General features: G+C 37.4%; 1 protein-coding gene and 1 gene segment (V, D, J or C); both read right to left on the bottom strand.

The window, feature by feature from the left end:
* Positions 1–419: 419 nt before the first annotated feature.
* Positions 420–8,757, bottom strand: LOC136750727 (uncharacterized). The gene is made up of 6 exons (XM_066705766.1): positions 8,667–8,757; positions 7,927–8,271; positions 7,141–7,176; positions 6,662–6,784; positions 3,330–3,367; positions 420–3,119 (listed from the first exon to the last, which is right to left on the bottom strand). The coding sequence occupies exons 1-6, from the start codon at positions 8,707–8,709 to the stop codon at positions 2,967–2,969; spliced, it is 738 nt and encodes a 245-aa protein (XP_066561863.1). The 5' UTR covers positions 8,710–8,757; the 3' UTR covers positions 420–2,966.
* Positions 8,758–11,820: 3,063 nt separating this feature from the next.
* Positions 11,821–19,079, bottom strand: LOC136750728 (Ig kappa chain V-V region MOPC 21-like). The segment is given in 5 exon segments: positions 11,821–11,910; positions 12,830–12,882; positions 13,485–13,595; positions 18,182–18,535; positions 18,999–19,079. Coding segments are annotated over 5 exon segments (651 nt in total).
* Positions 19,080–20,265: the final 1,186 nt, after the last annotated feature.

Raw genomic sequence — 20,265 nt, 5'->3', positions numbered from 1 at the left:
AAAAGAAGCATGTCATTTTAATGAAAAGTATTTATTGTACAAAGTGTATTACCTAATACAAGACAAAGGCACATACATTCAGTAGATTTGTGCTCATTCATCTATATTGAGGCCAAAACATTTTCCATACACGAGCTATAAATACACTTCCTATTGTGGTACGCAGGCTTTTATTGTCAAATGCTTTGCTGTTTGCATTGACTACAGAGGGGGGCTTTGTATTTTGATCTGTGTGTTGTTCAGTTTTATAGTAAACAAGTGTGGTTAAGTTTGTACAGTGTGCACCTCCTCCTCAACAGAGTAACAAAAGAAACTAAATAAATAAAACATCCATCCAACATGAATTGACACATATATATATATATATAAATGTTTACATAATTAATATAAATCTAGATACATGAGGGCTAGCCAAATCTATTTTTTAAGATTTTAAATATTGCAATGATTGAAAATAATGTTTCACCAGTTTAGTCATTCATATCTCCATTGGAGGAAATTACAAATACATCAATGAAACAGGATACACTGTAGCCTTTGAGGAGCAGATGTAACCGGTCTTATTTCCCTGATGTTACAGATTGCAGTCGTGGTCAGTTTAATGTAGAATTTTGGAAAGACAGCTGGACTGACAGAGAGGCTGCATGGTTTCCATTCCTCATTGCTCCACCCCCATGGCCAGAAGGGGGACGGACTTCCTGTTCCGCCACCCCCCGGCACTCAGTCAGCTCCTACAAGTGGCTCAACTCCGTAGTACTTGGTTTACTTTATTTTAGTTAATTTAAACTGTTAAAGGTTTTTTGTTTAATTTTTAATTTTGTTGAAGTATGTTTATTACTCTGTAAAGCACTCTGTGGCTACCCTGTGAAGGGCACTATATAAAAAAATAAAAAAGATGAATTGATTGATAGTAGCCAATGCCTGCAGCAGAGCTGAGCATCTCTACAGTGAAGATTTACACAACAGTCTCTCTGCAATTCCCTTATTTCCTGAGACATGTGCACAGACTGTTGGCTACAGTGTGTTAGTTAATTAATTTACAGAAACTCTACCAAATTACATGTATACATGACAGGCCCCATACTGTAAAGGCAAAATAGCAGTGCTGTAGAGCAGGACTGACGGTTTCCCTCTGCAGCCACACAGGGATCCTCTCACTGGATCCCATGAACACCTGTACTGTCTCTGCCTGTAGGGAATGAACAGAAATCAGCTTCATGCGCTCTCAGACTGTGGCGTCATGACCTCGTGCAGCAGAACTGATCTTATCTCTAACCACACCTGCGGTGACTGATTAATTACCACCGCAGTTCGTCTGAACCTGATGTTTTCACCTCTAGTTGTTACTGTTTTATTACAGATGGTGTGAGGTGGAGTAACGCAACTCATCACTGTAGAGTTGAGACTGGATGTTTCTGTGTTTCAAGAAACAATATCCCCCTTGTACACCTTGACTACCTCTAGAGCATTTCTAATAATTGGTACGTGTACGGGACATAATACGTGTTTCAGAATGGACATGGGAATTTATTGAGGAAGTGATTGCACACAAACAGAACATGTTTGTATTCTCAGAAATACACTGTTTCATGTGAAATACAGGTGTGTTTGTTTGTCTTACTTAAGACAAATATTGCCAATTGATTTAATAACAGCAGTTTCTCAAAGGAATATGTGATCTTTTATAGTTCAGTAGAAGACAGGGTACTTTTTGCTCCTGTTTTGTGTAATTGCACAATACCGCAGTTGTTCACCCTGAAAATGATATAATTTGGCCTCAAAACTGTTTCTGAAAAATGTTGTTTTTATTAACGTACCGAATCAGATCTCAGCTTCCTCATATATATTAAGATCCCATTAAACATTTGACATTCTGTAGTTCAATATTTAATGACTCGGATAATCTGACTTAATATTTGCTTCAAATAAGCGACTAGGCAGTATGTCAGTACGTTGCAGTCAGGATTCAACCAGTTTTATTGAGAACCAACCTTTGTTTTTTGTGCCTCAGTGATCTTCACAGAAACCAATGTAAGCACACTGTCCTGAGTCAGCTTGGTATCAATGCACCTACAGAACCATATTACTAAAACAATGATTTAATTTTACACATGTAATTTGGTACGTTTAAAGAGCTAGTGCAACCATGAAAGCTTTCTACGTTGAACAAAATCTTTCTTCTGAGAATCTGAGGAGCTTCTCAGCAGCAGAGCTACAGAAATCAATCAGCACTTCAGTCTCATCTTTTTATGTGGTGCAACCAAACAGCAAGAACTCTGTGTGGGAGGCAGGGACAAATAAACCTGAATAAAGCCAAACACAAAGGATTCAAAATGCCTCTTGGTTTGTTTCAGGTAGTATCGTCAGCTGTTGTGTAAAGATTACTCATCTGTGAGAGCATGTCTGGAGTGTTGTGCGTGAACACCGGGGTCGTACTCCTGTAGTAAAAGCGTAAGAGCAGTGCCAGGTATCTCTGCGTTGTTATTAAAAGCTGCATGTTCCATTCAGACACAGCAGTCTGTGGTCCAGCAGCCTCCACACAGACCTTTACCTGTCTCAACAGAAGCCATTTAATCTGTGTTTAGTTCAACCACATCTCACAGAAGGCCCTGCATGTGTGCAGAGCAGGCCCTCACTGGGTTCCTGCTGCGTCAGTGTGTGCTGTGGCCATGGGGTGTGCAGGAAGCCAGAGCTGGAGAAGGGACACTGTGTGAGAGGGCTGCGGAGGCCCTGTGTCGGGTTTAGGGTGAGCTCTGGCATCTCCCTGCTCTCAACAAGACTCTGAGGACAGAAACATTAGCGCATTGTGAAGTGCACAGTATTCACAGGGAAACAGGAGGAATTATTTTAGCATTGTCTTCGCACAGCAGCCCGGTGGTAACACATTATTCTTCAGCGCTCTGCAGGCTCTTCTACGTCTGATTCTTTATGGAAAACAAACAAATGAATCCTCTTTGCTCATCCCTTCAGAGTAATGTGTGTCTGTGTCCAGGGGGTTCAGTCCCACTGCTGTCCCCTGACACGATCTGTCTGTCCACCTCCCTCCTCTTCCTCCCAGGCTGGACTTGGCTGTGAGTGAAATTCAAGGCAGCGTAATTCAACATGTCTGTGCTTGGGTTCTGCAAGAGAGAAGAAACAGGTGATAACTAACCATCTATTTCAAGATTTTGTTTCTATATATTTATACTTTTTTTTTTGTATCCATTGCACAGTAATAATAATATAACAATACACATTAATATATACAATGGTGTGTATTAAAACTATTCTAATTTAGGTTTATTTTAATTTTGAAAAATATTAATTTCCTTCAATACGCATAATCTTACCTGGTCCTTTGGTGGATTAACAGCCATTTGGTGAAGCCCTTCAAGAATAAATGAGTTAGACAGAGAGTGAGACATAAAAAGGATTACTGATGCAGATGTTGATAAGCTAAGCTTATATAAGTTACGCTATACAGTGGGGGAAAAAAGTATTTGATCCCCTGCTGATTTTGTACATTTGCCCACTGACAAAGAAATGATCAGTCTATAATTTTAATGGTAGGTGTATTTTAACAGTGAGAGACAGAATAACAACAAAAAAATCCAGAAAAATGCATTTCAAAAAAGTTATAAATTGATTTGCATGTTAATGAGGGAAATAAGTATTTGACCCCTTCGACTTAGTACTTGGTGGCAAAACCCTTGTTGGCAATCACAGAGGTCAGACGTTTCTTGTAGTTGGCCACCAGGTTTGCACACATCTCAGGAGGGATTTTGTCCCACTCCTCTTTGCAGATCCTCTCCAAGTCATTAAGGTTTCGAGGCTGATGTTTGGCAACTCAAACCTTCAGCTCCTTCCACAGATTTTCTGTGGGATTAAGGTCTGGAGACTGGCTAGGCCACTGCAGGACCTTAATGTGCTTCTTCTTGAGCCACTCCTTTGTTGCCTTGGCTGTGTGTTTTGGGTCATTGTCATGCTGGAATACCCATCCACGACCCATTTTCAATGCCCTGGCTGAGGGAAGGAGGTTCTCACCCAAGATTTGACGGTACATGGCCCAGTCCATCGTCCCTTTGATGCGGTGCAGTTGTCCTGTCCCCTTAGCAGAAAAACACCCCCAAAGCATAATGTTTTCACCTCCATGTTTGACAGTGGGGATGATGTTCTTGGGGTCATTCCTCCTCCTCCAAACACGGCGAGTTGAGTTGATGCCAAAGAGCTTGATTTTGGTCTCATCTGACCACAACACTTTCACCCAGTTCTCCTCTGAATCATTCAGATGTTCATTGGCAAACTTCAGATGGGCCTGTACATGTGCTTTCTTGAGCAGGGGGACCTTGTGGGCGCTGCAGGATTTCAGTCCTTCACGGCGTAGTGTGTTACCAATTGTTTTCTTGGTGACTATGGTCCCAGCTGCCTTGAGATCATTAACAAGATCCTCCCGTGTAGTTCTGGGCTGATTCCTCACCGTTCTCATGATCATTGAAACTTCACGAGGTGAGATTTTGCATGGAGCCCCAGACCGAGGGAGACTGACAGTTATTTTGTGTTTCTTCCATTTGCGAATAATCGCACCAATTGTTGTCACCTTCTCACCAAGCTGCTTGGCGATGGTCTTGTAGCCCATTCCAGCCTTGTGTAGGTCTACAATCTTGTCCCTGACAACCTTGGCCATGGTGGAGAGTTTGGAATCTGATTGATTGATTGTTTCTGTGGACAGGTGTCTTTTATACAGGTAACGAGCTGAGATTAGGAGCACTCCCTTTAAGAGAGTGCTCCTAATCTCAGCTCGTTACCTGTATAAAAGACACCTGGGAGCCAGAAATCTTGCTGATCGATAGGGGATCAAATATTTATTTCCCTCATTAACATGCAAATCAATTTATAATTTTATTGAAATGCGTTTTTCTGGATTTTTTTGCTGTTATTCTGTCTCTCACTGTTAAAATACACCTACCATTACAATTATAGACTGATCATTTCTTTGTCAGTAGGCAAACGTACAAAATCAGCAGGGGATCAAATACTTTTTTCCCTCACTGTATATACAGACGGGTGACAAATTAAAGGAAAAACTAACATAAAGTGTCTCAGTGAGGTGGTGGGCACCACAAGGATAGATAGGATAGAAATGTGTCACCATTGGATAAAGGTGATCACTCAGAATCACTCTGTCATGATTTGCAGTGACCCTTCCCTCTAAGGGGGCAAGTGGACACAAACCATGCCAGGAAAATGCCCCCCACAGCATAACAGAGCCTCCAGACCCCCTCACTGTAGGGGTCCAGCAGTCAGACCTGTCCCATTCTCTTGGTGTCCCACACAGGCACTCGCCCACTTGTCGAGAATATAGTGAAGGATGACTCATCTGACCAGATCAAGTCTTTGTAATGATGGGTTTCTGCACTGCAGCCCTACTATAATACCCCTCTCTGTGTCGTTCTCCATGGACTGCTCCTGCTGACACAGTCTGATCACGTCCTGCATTGACATTCTCAGGCACCTGGGGAAGAGTTGCTCTTCTGTTTGTCCTTACATATCACAGTAATGCACGAGAATCACGGACATTGAATGTGCGCTGAAGAACCCAGCCTTGATGCACAGATGATAACATGGATTTATTTAACATGCCGGGCCTGGAAGGGCAAAACATGGAAGCACTCTACCTCAGCAGAGACTCTCACTGAATAACAGAAGTGGACAGCTTTTATACATTGCAAAACATGTGGGTCTGTGGGCAGGGACATTTTCCCAGAGTGTTGTCTTGAGGTCAGGTTTCTGACCCTTGTAATGTTCATGGTAGTCTTCCTTGGGAGAGGTGAGGGATCCAAAGAACATATGTCTTCCTTTGATATACTGGGAAAGGTCCGATCCCATGGATCTTATTTTAACAACTGTCAATCAATCATTAACAAAGACAGTTCCTGCCAATCTGAGGAAGCAATTTGAGGCCACAAATAGACCTTTAACAAACAGCTGTGGGCCCTCTCTCTCTCTCTCTGCAGTTTGATCCTTTTATAATTGACAGGAATGTCTAGAGTGTATGCCCTGCAAAGTGGCTGTTGCTAGCTTAATACATTTACTTTGCTTGGTCTGCATATTATTATTAATATAAAACATAATACAGTTTATATAAAACATTAATAACAGCTCTACAGCGCTTTAACCACAATTTCCAACCCTTTTTACTGTTGTCTTTCTCAAAGATCTCAATGCAGATGTGACTTTAGTCACTGTTCCTATTGAAACAGTAGCCAGTTGAGCATCTTTGTGACTGAAGCTCCTGTCATTCGTGCTCCAATAATGACCCCTCTTTCAAAGTCAATTAGATCCTTTCCTCTTGCCATCTTGATCCAAAATTGAGGTCAACTGGGCCTGCTCAGCATTGTATACATGCCTCAGAGGATGATGTGAATTGCTTAATTGTGTCATGCAGTACACCTGTTTGGAGGCGTCTGCATTCGTTATGTTCCTCCACTCATTTATTCAGGTTTTTCATTTAATTTGTCACCTGTCTGTATATATAACTTAAAAAATAATTTTCGACATTAAACATTTTCCTCCCTTGCACAATGACTTTTTCCATCAACTGTTCAGTAAATGTTACATAGTTTATTAGTTTCAGTTATGTAGAGAATACACACAAAGTTACAGCTTTATCAACAGCACTTACCTCTTGCAAGCCTCCTGCTATTTTTCCACAGGCAGATAAAGACAACATTCGATATCACAAATACAGTGTTCGCCACAACCAAAGAAAGGATAATATAATGACAAGAGCTGGGATGAGTACGCTCTAGGGCAAAAACACAGAAGAGAGAATGATACAAGACATGGTCTTCATCTTCTGAAACTGAATTACTTAATTTGAATATGTGCGTATATAGATGCTTATAAGAGAAAAAATTCTTAGTCCTTTGGTAATTTTAAACATGTTAAGAACATATTTTAATTCATACATATAATTAATAACACATATGTATACATTAACAAATTGATACAGTGACTGAAATGTACCACCTGCTGTGCTTATTCAAACTAAAATCTTAGCTAAAATCACATCAGTCTTTATAGCTTTTCTATCACAAGCATTATTAATAATTAATTATAAACTAAGAATATACAGTATTCTGTAAAATAAGGAAAACGTACCTTCTGAATCTTGTGATGCATTCTTAGACTCAGATCCTAAAAAGAATTGACAATTAAATTGAGTGGACAATCTCCTCTATAATCAATGTAATCTCTCTCTCTCTCTCTCTCTCTCTCTCTATATATATATATATATATATATATATATATATATATATATATATATATATATATATATAGACAGTAGACTTTCAATTAATACAGCTCCCAAAATTAAGATTGGAATTAAATTAAAACAATTTCATTTTTTAATGAACAAAGCAAAACTTTGTAGTCAAGAAGGTAGTGATCCTATTTTATTAAGAAAGTCCTCACAGAAACACCTAAATGGCTTTAAAAAATCCTTGAGTTATTAATTTATGTCAAAATCTCAAGTGCACAGTTAATTTACATATCAAATGTATACACAAACACACAAACATATATTTTGTTTTGTTTTGTTTTTCCCCCCACCATAGATTTGAAATGCATGAAATCATCTTTCAATACACTATAGGATTAAGTCTCCATCTTGACATCACTGAAATGTATGAAAATTAAAATCTCAGGATAGCCTGATAAAATGATGATGATGATGATGATGATTATTATTATTATTATTATTTTAAATCTAATATAAAATACTGTACATTTTATCTTCATTTAAAGTATAAATGTAACTATTTATCACTAAAATAAACATTTTTTGTATCTTTCTAGTCCATCCTGTGGTAATATTTGTGAATTAAAGATATACTGTACAATATTGTTAATAAAACTCATATAATAAATATCAGTGCTTTTTACCGTTGAGGAGCAGGTGGGTGCCATTGCCGAAGCTCATGTAGCTGAGGTAGTAGGCGGCACAGTAGTACTTAGCCGCGTCTGACCGCTCAGCGCTGGGGAACCTCAGCTCAGAACTCCCTGAGTTCTTCTTCACCTCGATTCTTGTATTATTTTTTAATTCTCCAAATGTTGTTGATTGACTAAAATGAGAAGAAGCACTGGCAATGCAAACTGGGGGCTGATCTTTGCTCTTCTTGAACCAATGCCACTGAACCCTTTTGTCTGCAGGGATGAGGGTGACGGGGTCTCCAAGCCGTGCGCTCACCGACAGATGTGGCTGAGAGACCACTGCTGCCCCGCGGACATCTGCACACACAGCACAACAACTACAATACATCTGCACACACAGCACAACAACTACAATACATCTGCACACACAGACACACAACAACTACAATACATCTGCAGACACCTGTGTCAATGATAATTTAAGCTGTTTGTAACAGAAATCATTGAACTACAGTCATCAATAGATGTAACTAAGCAGTAAATATAAACATAAAGAATAAATGGACAATGAAAAAATTATTATTTAAACTGCTCCTAATAAAAGTGCTCCTCTTCAGCATGTAATGTCAATACATGCTTTATAAATTAATAATATATATTTAATAATGCAGTTATAAAGTATTAATAATAATGCGATACATTGCTGGATACAAAAATATGATTGAATTGTTGCCAGTGCGTGCTGTACTCACACAGTGTGCAGAGCAGTAGAGCAGATACACAGAGGGCGGTCATGGTGGCGTCTCAGGGCTGAAGGTGTCCTCTGTCCCTTGCAGGAATGGAGGACGTCACTCGGATGCCAGCTCTTATAGCAGCAGGCAGCCAGCACACACAGGCACCTGATTGGCTGCTGTGATGTCATGGTGTCTCGTGTGGAAAAAGTGCACCAGACTTCCCCTCTTTCAAACAGTTTCTCAGTAAAGAGGGGAAGACACAGACAACACCTCAGGCGAGAGTTTTCAGGAAATAACTTTTCTGTTGAGCCTCTATTCTCAATGTGTTTCACTTAAACATACTATAATGCAGTTAAAGTATAATACTCCCATAAAGATGGTCAGATTGCAAAATTAACTACATCATCACAGTGAAATCATAAAAGGCTACAGAGGCCTTCACACTGAAAAGCACCTATACTGATCGAGGACTGGTTGTTGATGAACAGTTAATGTTCTACACAGTGCTTCTTCATATTGCCCATCACATCAGTGGCCACCCCAGATCTGAACTGATTCCACACTAGTTCTTTATTAATTTAATGGTCAATATATCTACTGAGTGTCAGTTCCTGATAGATATTCTGATCAGAGTGGCAGGACAGTGCCCCCTATAGGTGTGGACATCCATGTTTAAACATTGCCCATGGAGAGGAAAGACTTTTTATCAAACAATTCTCCTTTCTTCTTATCTTATCACTTTCTTTCTGTACATTGGTCCTTGTCAGAGTGCTGATCCTGATTTAGAGTTTGAGGTTGATGGGTCTGATTAACCCACTGAGGACTTCAACAAATCTCTCTTTGGTCAAGGCTGAAGAACTTCACAGTTTGAAATACCTGTCCGTTCTTGGAATATTCTGATTACCCCCATGGTCTCCTTGTTGCACAACAATGCCCCCTTTGTAATGTGAGCAAATCAAAACAAGGGAGCCTGTAATCTGAGCCTGCCAGGGACTGGAACAGTGTGGACCTCGTGGACAACAGTTATCCACTGTGGAGAGGTTAATTCATGATCATTGATCATGTATTTAATTTAAATAATATATGAGGATAAATATGTACAATAAGCCACACATGCCAAACCTCTGCTCTGTCCTGTGCTCTGACTGCATACTGTTAGTGCTCAAGACAAGCTAACCCTCACAATACAGGATGAAAGGGTTGATTTTCCACCCAGCCCTATACTTATATATAGACATACAGATTGTGAGATATGCAGGCAATACTGTGATGAGTAGAGAGCGCATTGAGGGGAAACTATCAGGCACATATGTGTGTAAATTCATTCACACCTCTTCCTCTTTGTAGAAGACAGTTCTTCAGAGAATAGCAAATACCTCCAAAGAGGATTGTTTATATCATGACCTCATGCCCAGTTCTAATTGCAATCTGGCAATGCAGAATGAGAATTCAAACTTATAATCAGAAATAAGTTGAATTTTGCTTTACACTACTGGCAGTGTGTGCTGTGAGGGGGATTTTACTAAGACTCCCGAGTCCTGGTCACTCTATGCTTCACAGACAGTGCAGACAGAGACAGTCCATAGCCTTGGCAGGCAGGCTGCTTGTCAATCCTTAATGTATAAAAACACAGCAGCATCTGCAAGGCTGACATCTGTCCTGGATACAGAATGACTTATTGACCCAATAAACAGAAGTATCTGCTTTGTCTGCATGTTCCTTATATGGAGTTGTTGTTTCTAAACTAAGTGTATACATGTCTGCCAAAAGATGGTGTAATTTCAGAATCAGAGAGACGGTGTGCCCTTGAGGAACCTGGGATAATGTTTTATATAAAATGTATAATGTTTGAAATACTATTATGTCAGTTGAGCCAATTTAATTAATTGTCAAGCAAGCAAATGTTAGCAAGGCTGTTTTTAATAGTGCTGACGCTGCAGAAGTCACTCCCAGCATCTGCATCAAGATTTCTGTAGCTTATCTTAAGGTTGGAGAGGTCACCTCATTGTTATTGATCAACAGTTGCTTTGAGGACTATGGAACCAGACCTCTCCCAGTAAATTAAAGGAAGCCATCTGGTTGCTACATTCCACACCTCCCCCCCAGGAGGACAGCCACAAACATTCAGAGACCTGATCTCAAGACAACACTCTGGGAAACCTGCGATTGACACTGTCCACAGACCCACATGTCATGCATTGTATCAAAAGCTGTTCATTCCTGCTATTCAAGAAGAGTCTCTGCTGGAGAGCTTCCATGTTGGGCCCTCGTAGGCCTGGGATGTTAAATAAATGCATGTTATCATCTGTGAATCAAGACTGGGTTCTTCAGCCCTGCCTCTCCAAAGGCCTTCGTAATGAAAGCCTGTTGATTCCAAAATCAACAACAAAGGAGAAAATAGTTTGAGTAATATTCATCATTTCAACATTAAATCATTGTGGTTTAACACATTTTTATGTTCACTGAAAATAACTTGTGGAGAAGAAAATACAAATAGAATCTCACTGATCTGTGTCTTGTAGATCTTGCCATGCTGTAGGTGAAGGGTGGTCTATGAGCAAGACCACAGCTTGTGTATGTGTCTGCTGTATTGTCCGGGGTGAATGGGGTGTTTCCTGACAGACTCTCTCTCAGTCTTATACTTGACTAGATAGAATGCATGACTAGAATAATGTGGAAGTATGAATCGCTTTTAAAGCAGTATCTTTAATAACCAAAACAATATTTTTGGTTTTAAGGTCTTCTGTTTGCCTTTCTCTACTCTATGACCCATTGGGCCATCCAGTCAAAAGAAGTTTCAAGATTCCAATGTCCTTCCATATCTCAGACAAAGTCCTTTAAAGTTGTGTCTGGAATTATTTAAATTACATATTTACCAACAAGAGTTGCCCATAGATGCTCTATTAGGAGTACATGATGATATCCAGGTAAAAAATACCCTTCAGCTGTGCTAGGATGCTGGCCTCCAGTCATGGGGGGTTTCCACAGACTTTTCTGAGGAGTCTAGTGACGTTATGTCACTGTAACAGCACCATGTACTCCATGATCTCAGTCACACCGTCTTTTGAGATAACTGGAACAGAACTTCAGAAGCTGTGGAAGCAGTCCTCGATGGTTCTCCTGTGGAAACAAGACTAACTCACCTGTCCTCCAGAGCTGCTCCTTTTCCACCCTAGTGGAACGACCTTTCCACTGAGGTCAGGACAGCATAGACCCTGAAACCTTCCTGTGATGACTCAAGACACATCTGATCAGACTGTACCTGTAATACAGCAGCTTAGTCTGTTCATCTGTTCACATTTTATATAACTATACTTCCTTATGTTCCTGCTTACTGAAGTCTGGCCAGAAATAAATCATAATAAAAATATAATAATGAAGAATTTTATTAATTAATTAATCATATATTTACCCAAAAAAGATTGAAGGAATGAGAAACATATATTATAAGTTGTAATAAAGCAGTTGGGTTTATTGAAGAAGCAACAGAGAGATAGCACGATCTAAGGAATTATACATTTGTATTTTTAACTTACACCCCTGTACACTTATACCCTTGTACGCATGTACACACGTCTTTGTGTTGTATCACTTATTTGATCACTTCCAGCCTACACTGTATCTGCCTTTGAATTACAGTTGGAAATTCATTTTTTTAATCTCTGATATGCCTTGGACATGCTGTGTGCATTGTCCTCTGTTATTTCCTGCATCTCTCTAAAAGTAGCTCACGCTGTGTCAACACTCCCCGAGTAATCAGTCCCGTTGTTGACACCTGACATCAGCGTACACAGCCTGTGTGTCCGTCTCCCTCCTCTTCCTTCCGGGCTTCGCTCTGCTGCCAGTGAAGCTCAAGGCAGCGTAATTCAACACGTCTGCGTCCTGACTCTGAGAAAGACCAGCGGGTGGTCATTTATAACTAATAAAAAATATATTAAACTGCATGGATGTATTTTATTGAAATCCCTACTAAATACCAAACGTGCTGCCTACGTATTGATTCTGATGAAGAGGTTTGATGCAGGTGGTTTTAATGTTAATCTTTCTGTATATTTCTCTCATTAAACAGACAATTCCAGGTTCATTGTTATATTGTAAATGTCATTTTTACATTTCTTGTCAAACATATTAAACTCAGAGAGGCTTCCTTTACAGTCTAATTGCAGCATCGCTCTACGTACCTGATGACTCAAAGGGTCTGAGTTTGGGACGTCCTGCACGGCTCCTGATTTTCCTAAGTTCAAGGTGAAACAGAGAAATTAAGAAATTAGTTTTATTGTTAGTTGTACTTGTTTAGTTGTAGTTTATGTCATTTTTAGCAAGAGCTATACAGTGCAGTGACGAAATACATTCAAAAAACAGAATAATACAGCTGAATACAAGGCAGTGAAGCAGTGTCTGCAGCAGCCAGATTCATCACAATGTGTTTCAGTGTATTATTTTAATTTGCATTTCTCTGTCTATTGTTTATTACTTTGTATTTACATTTTAGTGTACTGTTTATTATTCTTAATAACATTTTGGAATTTGTACCATATGTAATAATATCTATTAATGTTAATAATTACTGTACTTAATGTCTTTTATAAATATGTACTATTTGGTTGAAATTAGCTTTTAGATTTTTGAAACTCTCTGTTCCACACATAGATTTCATATCTTTGCACAAGAAGAATAGCTAAAATACTGGAAATGAACACCCTAAATAAACTTCCTGACACCACCCATGGCCAACTATGCATACATCTGAGGATGTAGCTATATACATTTCTATCTCACCAATCCTAATTTCTAGAACATGTCATTAGTGTGTGATGCCGTGTGCAGCCAGCCCACCTGCGCAGCGCATGTTCCTGGTGCAGACGAGGACAGCGATCACCAGCACACACACAGCATTTGACACCCCCAAGGCCAGGACAAGGGGGTAAAGACCACTGGGACCTGCAGCTTTAGATACATCACAAATTAGACTTAGCTCATTCAGTCAACATAACATATTGATTATATACATGTTTTCATTATCACAAATATAGTGTTCACCGCAATCAAAGAAATGATAATACAATGACAAGAGCTGGGATGAGTATGCCCTAGGGCAAAAACACAGAAGAGAGAATATTACAAGGCATGATCTTCATCTGTTTAATTAAATTATTGGTAACACTTTATTTTAAGTGTCCATTATAAACAACCTATTAACACATTATTAATTATGTTATTAATTGTTATAGGATTATTATTACACAGTATAAATATATTATTAGACATTTTTATTTAAAACTTTTTTGCTATAACACATTATAATATATTTAATTACATACTTAATAAAAGGTATTATAACATGACATTTTCACGCCGACATCAATCTATTATCATAATCTGCCATGCCATTTATTAGCTGCTATTAAACATCTTATAATGCTATTTAATTACATATACTATAAGAAGACAGCATTATATGTTATAGCTCTACCTATAAGGTAACCTTATAAGTACCATTTATAAATCAATTTTACTGATGTATCTCTGAATTGTAATGTTTTGGCTCTAAGTCTATTCTATGATATAGTATATAATTGTGTTCTATTTGTGTTTCTCATTACATTGCCAGGTATTCTGAAGCATTGCTCAATTCTTCTCTTTTGTAGCCATCTAATTAATTTTAAGGTCATGTTGGTGGTTACTTTATTTTCAATATTTTGTATATAGTATATAATTGTGATATACTGTTATGTCAATTGCCTGAAAAAAGTAAAAGACGTGCTGAGCAGAGTGTTTTAGTCAGATGTGTGACAAGATTTAGAGTACTTCCAACTGGACAAGTCCATTTAAATTTCATTCTGGTATTCTGACTGAAAAGGCAATTTAAATTTTTAACACACGCACACGCACACAAACACACACACACATACATATATGTCTTCCTTCTAAACATGTATAATATGTACCATATTTAACAAACAATTGCTTTTAAAGCAGGTTTTCACAAACACCCCCATAAGAAATGAAAGAGTTGGACCGGGGAGATTACTAAGTTTTAATTTTAACTGATTATGTTCAAGAGAATTGTGATTTTAATATGCATATACTTATAATACATGTAACATGAATTTAAACGTTTTTGGGTAAATGACTGCTATTTAATATCCCCCTCATTGCTTTGCTTCTTGTGTTAGTTTTGTTGTGTTAGCTTGCATACATTAAAACAGGTGATGGCAAGTGTACATCTTGCTATTAATTTTGATTGTTTGTATTTAATACAAATACATAGAAATTGTATATATTTAACTTTAAACACATTAGCTGGTTGTGTAATTTCTACAGAGATGCACTTTTGTGTGCATAGTGCAGCTGTGGTGTCAGGGCGCATGTGCGGTAGCGCTGTCGCTTTAACAGGAAAGTTCAGGGAATTTCCCTCCGTTACACGTCACTGGAAACTGCGTGTTTACAGGTAATGACTCTTGTCTTTATTGAGTTTCTCATGATAAATACTGCTAATTCCTTAAAGTAACGATTAATATTGTATATATATATATATATATAAATGTAGATCAATTACGTTTGTCATATTTGTCAGCTTTCTTTGTAAAATAGCGGGAAGGCTCAGGCACTGGTTGTTTTACGCCAAACATTGTTTTTAATTTAATATATAAGATTAATATTGCTTAAACTAAGATCTTTTTATGTTTTGTTTAATATGATGAGATATCATTTACTTCTAATTTTGTGGAGTTTTGAAAATAAGTTTGTTTTTCTTGTGCCGAGTGTCTGAGCAGGACTGTACTGAATTTGAAGTAAAGACTCAATATGAGGGGATTGTATGCAAACGATTAAACAAGTGATGGACTTGAATTATGAATAAAATAAATTGTAAATTTACATCACAGAAGACACTGTGAAATGCAGTTCACTCTGAATGTGTTGTGTACAGATGTGAAGCTGTGAATGTGTCTGCACTGAAATAAATACGCTTGTGAATATCTACTGCATTGGTAGACTTGTAACGTATATATATATATATATATATATATATATATATATATATATATATAGCTCTGGAAAAAAAAAAAGAGACTTCTGAACTTGGGGTGGTTTCTTAATTTTTTCCAATTGATTTATAAATGGTACTTTTAAGCTTACCTTATAGGTAGAGCTATAACATATAATGCAGTCTTCTTATAGTATAAGTAATGAAATAGCATTATAAGATGTTTAATAGCAGCTAATAAATGGCATGGCAGATTATGATAATAGATTGATGTCGGCGTGAAAATGTTATGTTATAATACCTTTTATTAAGTATGTAATTACATATATTATAACGTGTTATAGCAAAAGTTTTAAATAAAAATGTCTAATAATATATGTATAATTTGTAATAACAGTCATATAACAATTAATAACATAATTAATAACATGTTAATAGATTGTTTATTATGGACACTTAAAATAAAGTGTCACCAAATTATTTAATTTGAATGAGTGCATATTTTTCCTCTCATTGTTGTGTTACTATAGCAAGCCAAAATATCATTAGGGATGTCTTTAATTAATTTAAAGATATCTTCAAATATTTAAAGATATCTCTAAATCATTTAAAGATATCTGCAAATAATTTAGAGATATGTTTTAAAAGCACCATAATTAGATATCTCTAAATGGTTTGTGGATATCTCTAAATTATTTAAAGATATCTTAAAATGCATTTTGAGATATCTCTAAATAATAATTTGGCTTACCATATGTTACTGGTAAAGGGGTTTAATTTTAACTTAAATCGCATCAGTGTTTGTAGCTTTTTTCACATGTGCTAATTATTAACTAGTAACATACAGTCAGTATTCTGTAAAATAAGGAAAAAGTACCTTCTGAATCTTGTGATGCTTTCTTAGAGTCAGATCCTAAAAATAATTAAGACATAATTCAATTGAGTGGAAACCCTCCTCTATAGTCAATGTCATCTCTTTCTCTCTCCGCAATAACCGAGTCTACTGTGCATATATATATATATATATATATATATATATATATATATATATATATATATTAAGTTTGGAATTAAACTATGAAAATTATTTTTAATGAACCAAGCAAAAGTTTGTCGTAAAGAATGAACTGATCTGTTTAATTGTAAAAGTCCACACAGAAGATCACACTCACCAAAAATCCTTGAGCTTTTGAGTAATTTACGTAAAAATCTCAGGTGCAGGGTTAATCCTTGAATCAGATTAATCAAGAGTCTGCTGTACACACACACACACACACACACAGGAGAGGGGATAATATATATATATATATATATATATATATATATATATATATATATATATATATATATATATATATTCTTTATATATATATATATATATATTACGCACTGCTATGCTTGTCGGTTCACAAAGGTGCTGACCAAGTTTCTCCACAATCTCTTCTGGGATGCAGTGAGTTGGGTGACAGCTACCTTTTTCAATATACCGGTCAGAAATTTTAGAACACCCCCATTTTTCCTGTTCAAATTGAAATGTAAATTGTTAAAGTCCAGTGAATAACCTGAAATGGTACAAAGGTAAGCTGTAAACTGCCAGAGGTTAAAAAAAAAATAGGTTCCAAAAACTGAAAAAAAAATTACATTTCAGAGTTATATACTGTGTTACTACACCCTGTTAAGCATTGTTTGGCAGAGTTACGCGCAGCTCCTGTGCATAGAAGTGACTCTGTATTCCTACAAAGCACACATTGTTTGAAAGCAAATTCTCTTGGCTGCCAGCGCGTTTTATCTCAAATACATCCGATTCACAGTGTCTGTGTCGCCCCGTCATTCAGAGCCCGGGGGGTAAACGTGCAGTCTGCTCCGGGGGTCTCATTCAGACAGGTACAGATCACTCAGTTTCGATCGGATTTCTTTGCAAATTGTCTTGTTTTTTGTTCAGAACAACCTAACGATTCAACCAGTATATATTATTTGATGTTCTATCAAATTATGTAAAATCATTGTGTATTAGTACACTATAAACAGAGTTTTCCATCTTGACATGTTGAGCTCTCTGTGGGTGTGCGTTGCTTCTACCAAAATGTGGATGCCCTTGTTTTGATCAGTAGAATGTCTGGTTCCAGACTATGTCATCATTGTAAATATTTCCAGAGATTTTGTATTCCTACTGAGACCACATATCCCCCCATCTCCCATTACAGAATACGGAATACGGAGGAGGGGAATATATACATATTCTCGCCTCTCCTTACATGAAATCATAATTCAATACACTAGCTTTGGGGTTATTCTGGATTAAGTCTCCATGTTGACGTAATTGACATGTATGGAAATGGAAAGCTCAGTGTAGACATTAATTATATTATTTTTAATGTAATACATTTTACCTTCATTTAAATGTAACTATGTATCACTAAAATAAACATTTTTATTATTGTATCTCTCTAGTGTTTTCCAACCTGTACATTAAAATCTGTGAATATTAGATATACTGTACAATATTGTTAATACAACTCATATAATAAATATCAGTGCTCTTTACCATTGAGGTGCAGGTGGGTGCCATTGCCGAAGCTCATGTAGTTGAGGTAGTAGGCGGCACAGTAGTACGTAGCCACATCTGACCACTCAGCGCTGGAGAACCTCAGCTCAAATCTCCCTCTGTTCTTCTTCACCTCGATTCTTTTATTATTATATAATTCTTCATATGTTGTTATCGCATCACGATCAGAAAAGACAGAAGCAATGCATTTGGGAGCCTCTCCAGTGGGTGTCTTGAACCAAAGCCACTGAGACACGATGTCCAGAGACAGAGAGCACTGCAGGGTGACGGGGTCTCCAAGCCGCACGTTCACCGACAGACGGGGCTGAGAGACCACTGCTGCCCCGGGGACATCTGCACACACAGCACAACAACAACTACAATAAATCTGGAGACACAGCACAACAACAACTACAATGCATCTGCACACACAAGTCTCACCAACTGTTTATCTTACACAGACATCTTATAAAATAAAAAAATAAAAAATAAAATTAAAGGCCATAAAATACTTAAATCTGTTTTTTAGAAAATACATACTAAATTCCTAATCAATCTCTGAATCTGACAGTAAGGTAATTACAAAAATGAATGTGTCCTTCCCTTCAGAAAAGTATACTTATTAAAACAAATACAGTGATCATTTCTGACTTACAAATGTAGAATAAATACATTTTCTTATTGAGTAATTTTAAGGTATGCTTTATAAATTAATAATATATATTTAATAATGTAGTTATAAAGTATTAATAATAATGTGATACATTGCTGGATACAAAAATATGATTGAATTGTCTCCAGTGCGTGTTGTACTCACACAGTGTGCAAAGCAGCAGAGCAGATACACAGAGTGCGGTCATGGTCTCTGGGCTGAAGGTGTCCTCTGTCCCCTGCAAGAATGGAGGACGTAAGGGCTGGAGGACGTCACGTTACCAGCCCTTATAGCTCAACAGGTGGGCAGTACACACAGGCATCTGATTGGCTGCTGTCTTAGTGCAGTCCAAAAAGCACAGACTCCCTGTTTCAAGTACTTTCTCAGTCAAGAGAGGAAAGTGCAGATGACATTCACACGATACCCAGAGTAGAACTGGAAAAAACTGGGGCTTTACAGAGACACATAGACCTGTCACAAAACAATGACATTTCCTTTAGAGATTATCTGTTGAATATACTTTGTACAAGTAATCAAAAATATTGCAGACAAAGATGCTATTCAAGTAAAATAGAACTAAAACCAAAAAACAATTAAATTAGAGGCTGTAGAGGTCTTTAATCAGAAAGGTTGTACAAAAACTGTCTGTTTATTGTTTAGACAGGAAATTACTATTCACAATACCTGGTCAATTGCATGACTGTCTCGATTCTACAGAGATTGGATTTAATTCCAGCAGATCATGCCTCAGATACTGATTAAATATACTGGCAAGAGTAGGGTTGCAGTGTGGAGTAGTGGTTTTGGGCTCTGGACTCCTGGTTTGTGGGTTCAATCCCAGGTGGGGGGACAACTGAGCAAGGTATTGTACCTAGATTGTCCTATTAAAAAAAAAAAAAAAAAAAAGTTTAAATGGGTAATTGCATGTAATAATAAAGTGATATATTTTAACAATTTTAAGTCACCATGGATAAAAGTGTCTGCTAAGAAAGGTAATAATAAAGAGTGGCAGAGCAGTGACCCCTACAGGGCTGCACAGATCAGCCCTGTTAAATCCCATTGCCCATGGTCAGGAGACATGAGACTTAACCTAATTATTTTATTTGTTTTAATTTAAGGATAAAATGTTCATTTTTATCTATTTCTCATTATATAAAATGCCTTGGAGGTGCTGGGTAAATCTGATTGCTCTTTCATTGTCTCTTCTCCCTATCTCATATAGTAAGAAAACTGACACAGTAATCAGCAATAATTATCTCTCCTCTCACTCTCATATATGTATATATATATATATATATATATATATATATATATATACATACAGTGGCTCTCAAAAGTATTCATCTCCCCTTGGACTTTTCCACATTTCATTGTGAAATCAGAATGGATTTTATCGTTATCCTTGCAAGGGGAGTGTGGCAGGATGGCCAGG

The sequence above is a fragment of the Amia ocellicauda genome, chromosome 6, assembly GCF_036373705.1.
Source record: "Amia ocellicauda isolate fAmiCal2 chromosome 6, fAmiCal2.hap1, whole genome shotgun sequence".
Classification (NCBI taxonomy): domain Eukaryota; kingdom Metazoa; phylum Chordata; class Actinopteri; order Amiiformes; family Amiidae; genus Amia; species Amia ocellicauda.
The sequence above is the reverse complement of the archived record's forward strand: the minus strand, read 5'-3'. Positions and strand labels throughout refer to the sequence as shown.

Excerpts from the sequence above, each read along its gene's own strand:
- LOC136750727 (XM_066705766.1), bottom strand. The coding sequence starts at position 8,709 with ATGACCGCCCTCTGTGTATCTGCTCTACTGCTCTGCACACTGT. Across the intron at positions 8,272-8,666 it reads TCTACTGCTCTGCACACTGT|ATGTCCGCGGGGCAGCAGTG; the intron begins GTGAGTACAGCA and ends CTGTGTGTGCAG. Across the intron at positions 3,368-6,661 it reads TAGCAGGAGGCTTGCAAGAG|GGCTTCACCAAATGGCTGTT; the intron begins GTAAGTGCTGTT and ends TTATTCTTGAAG.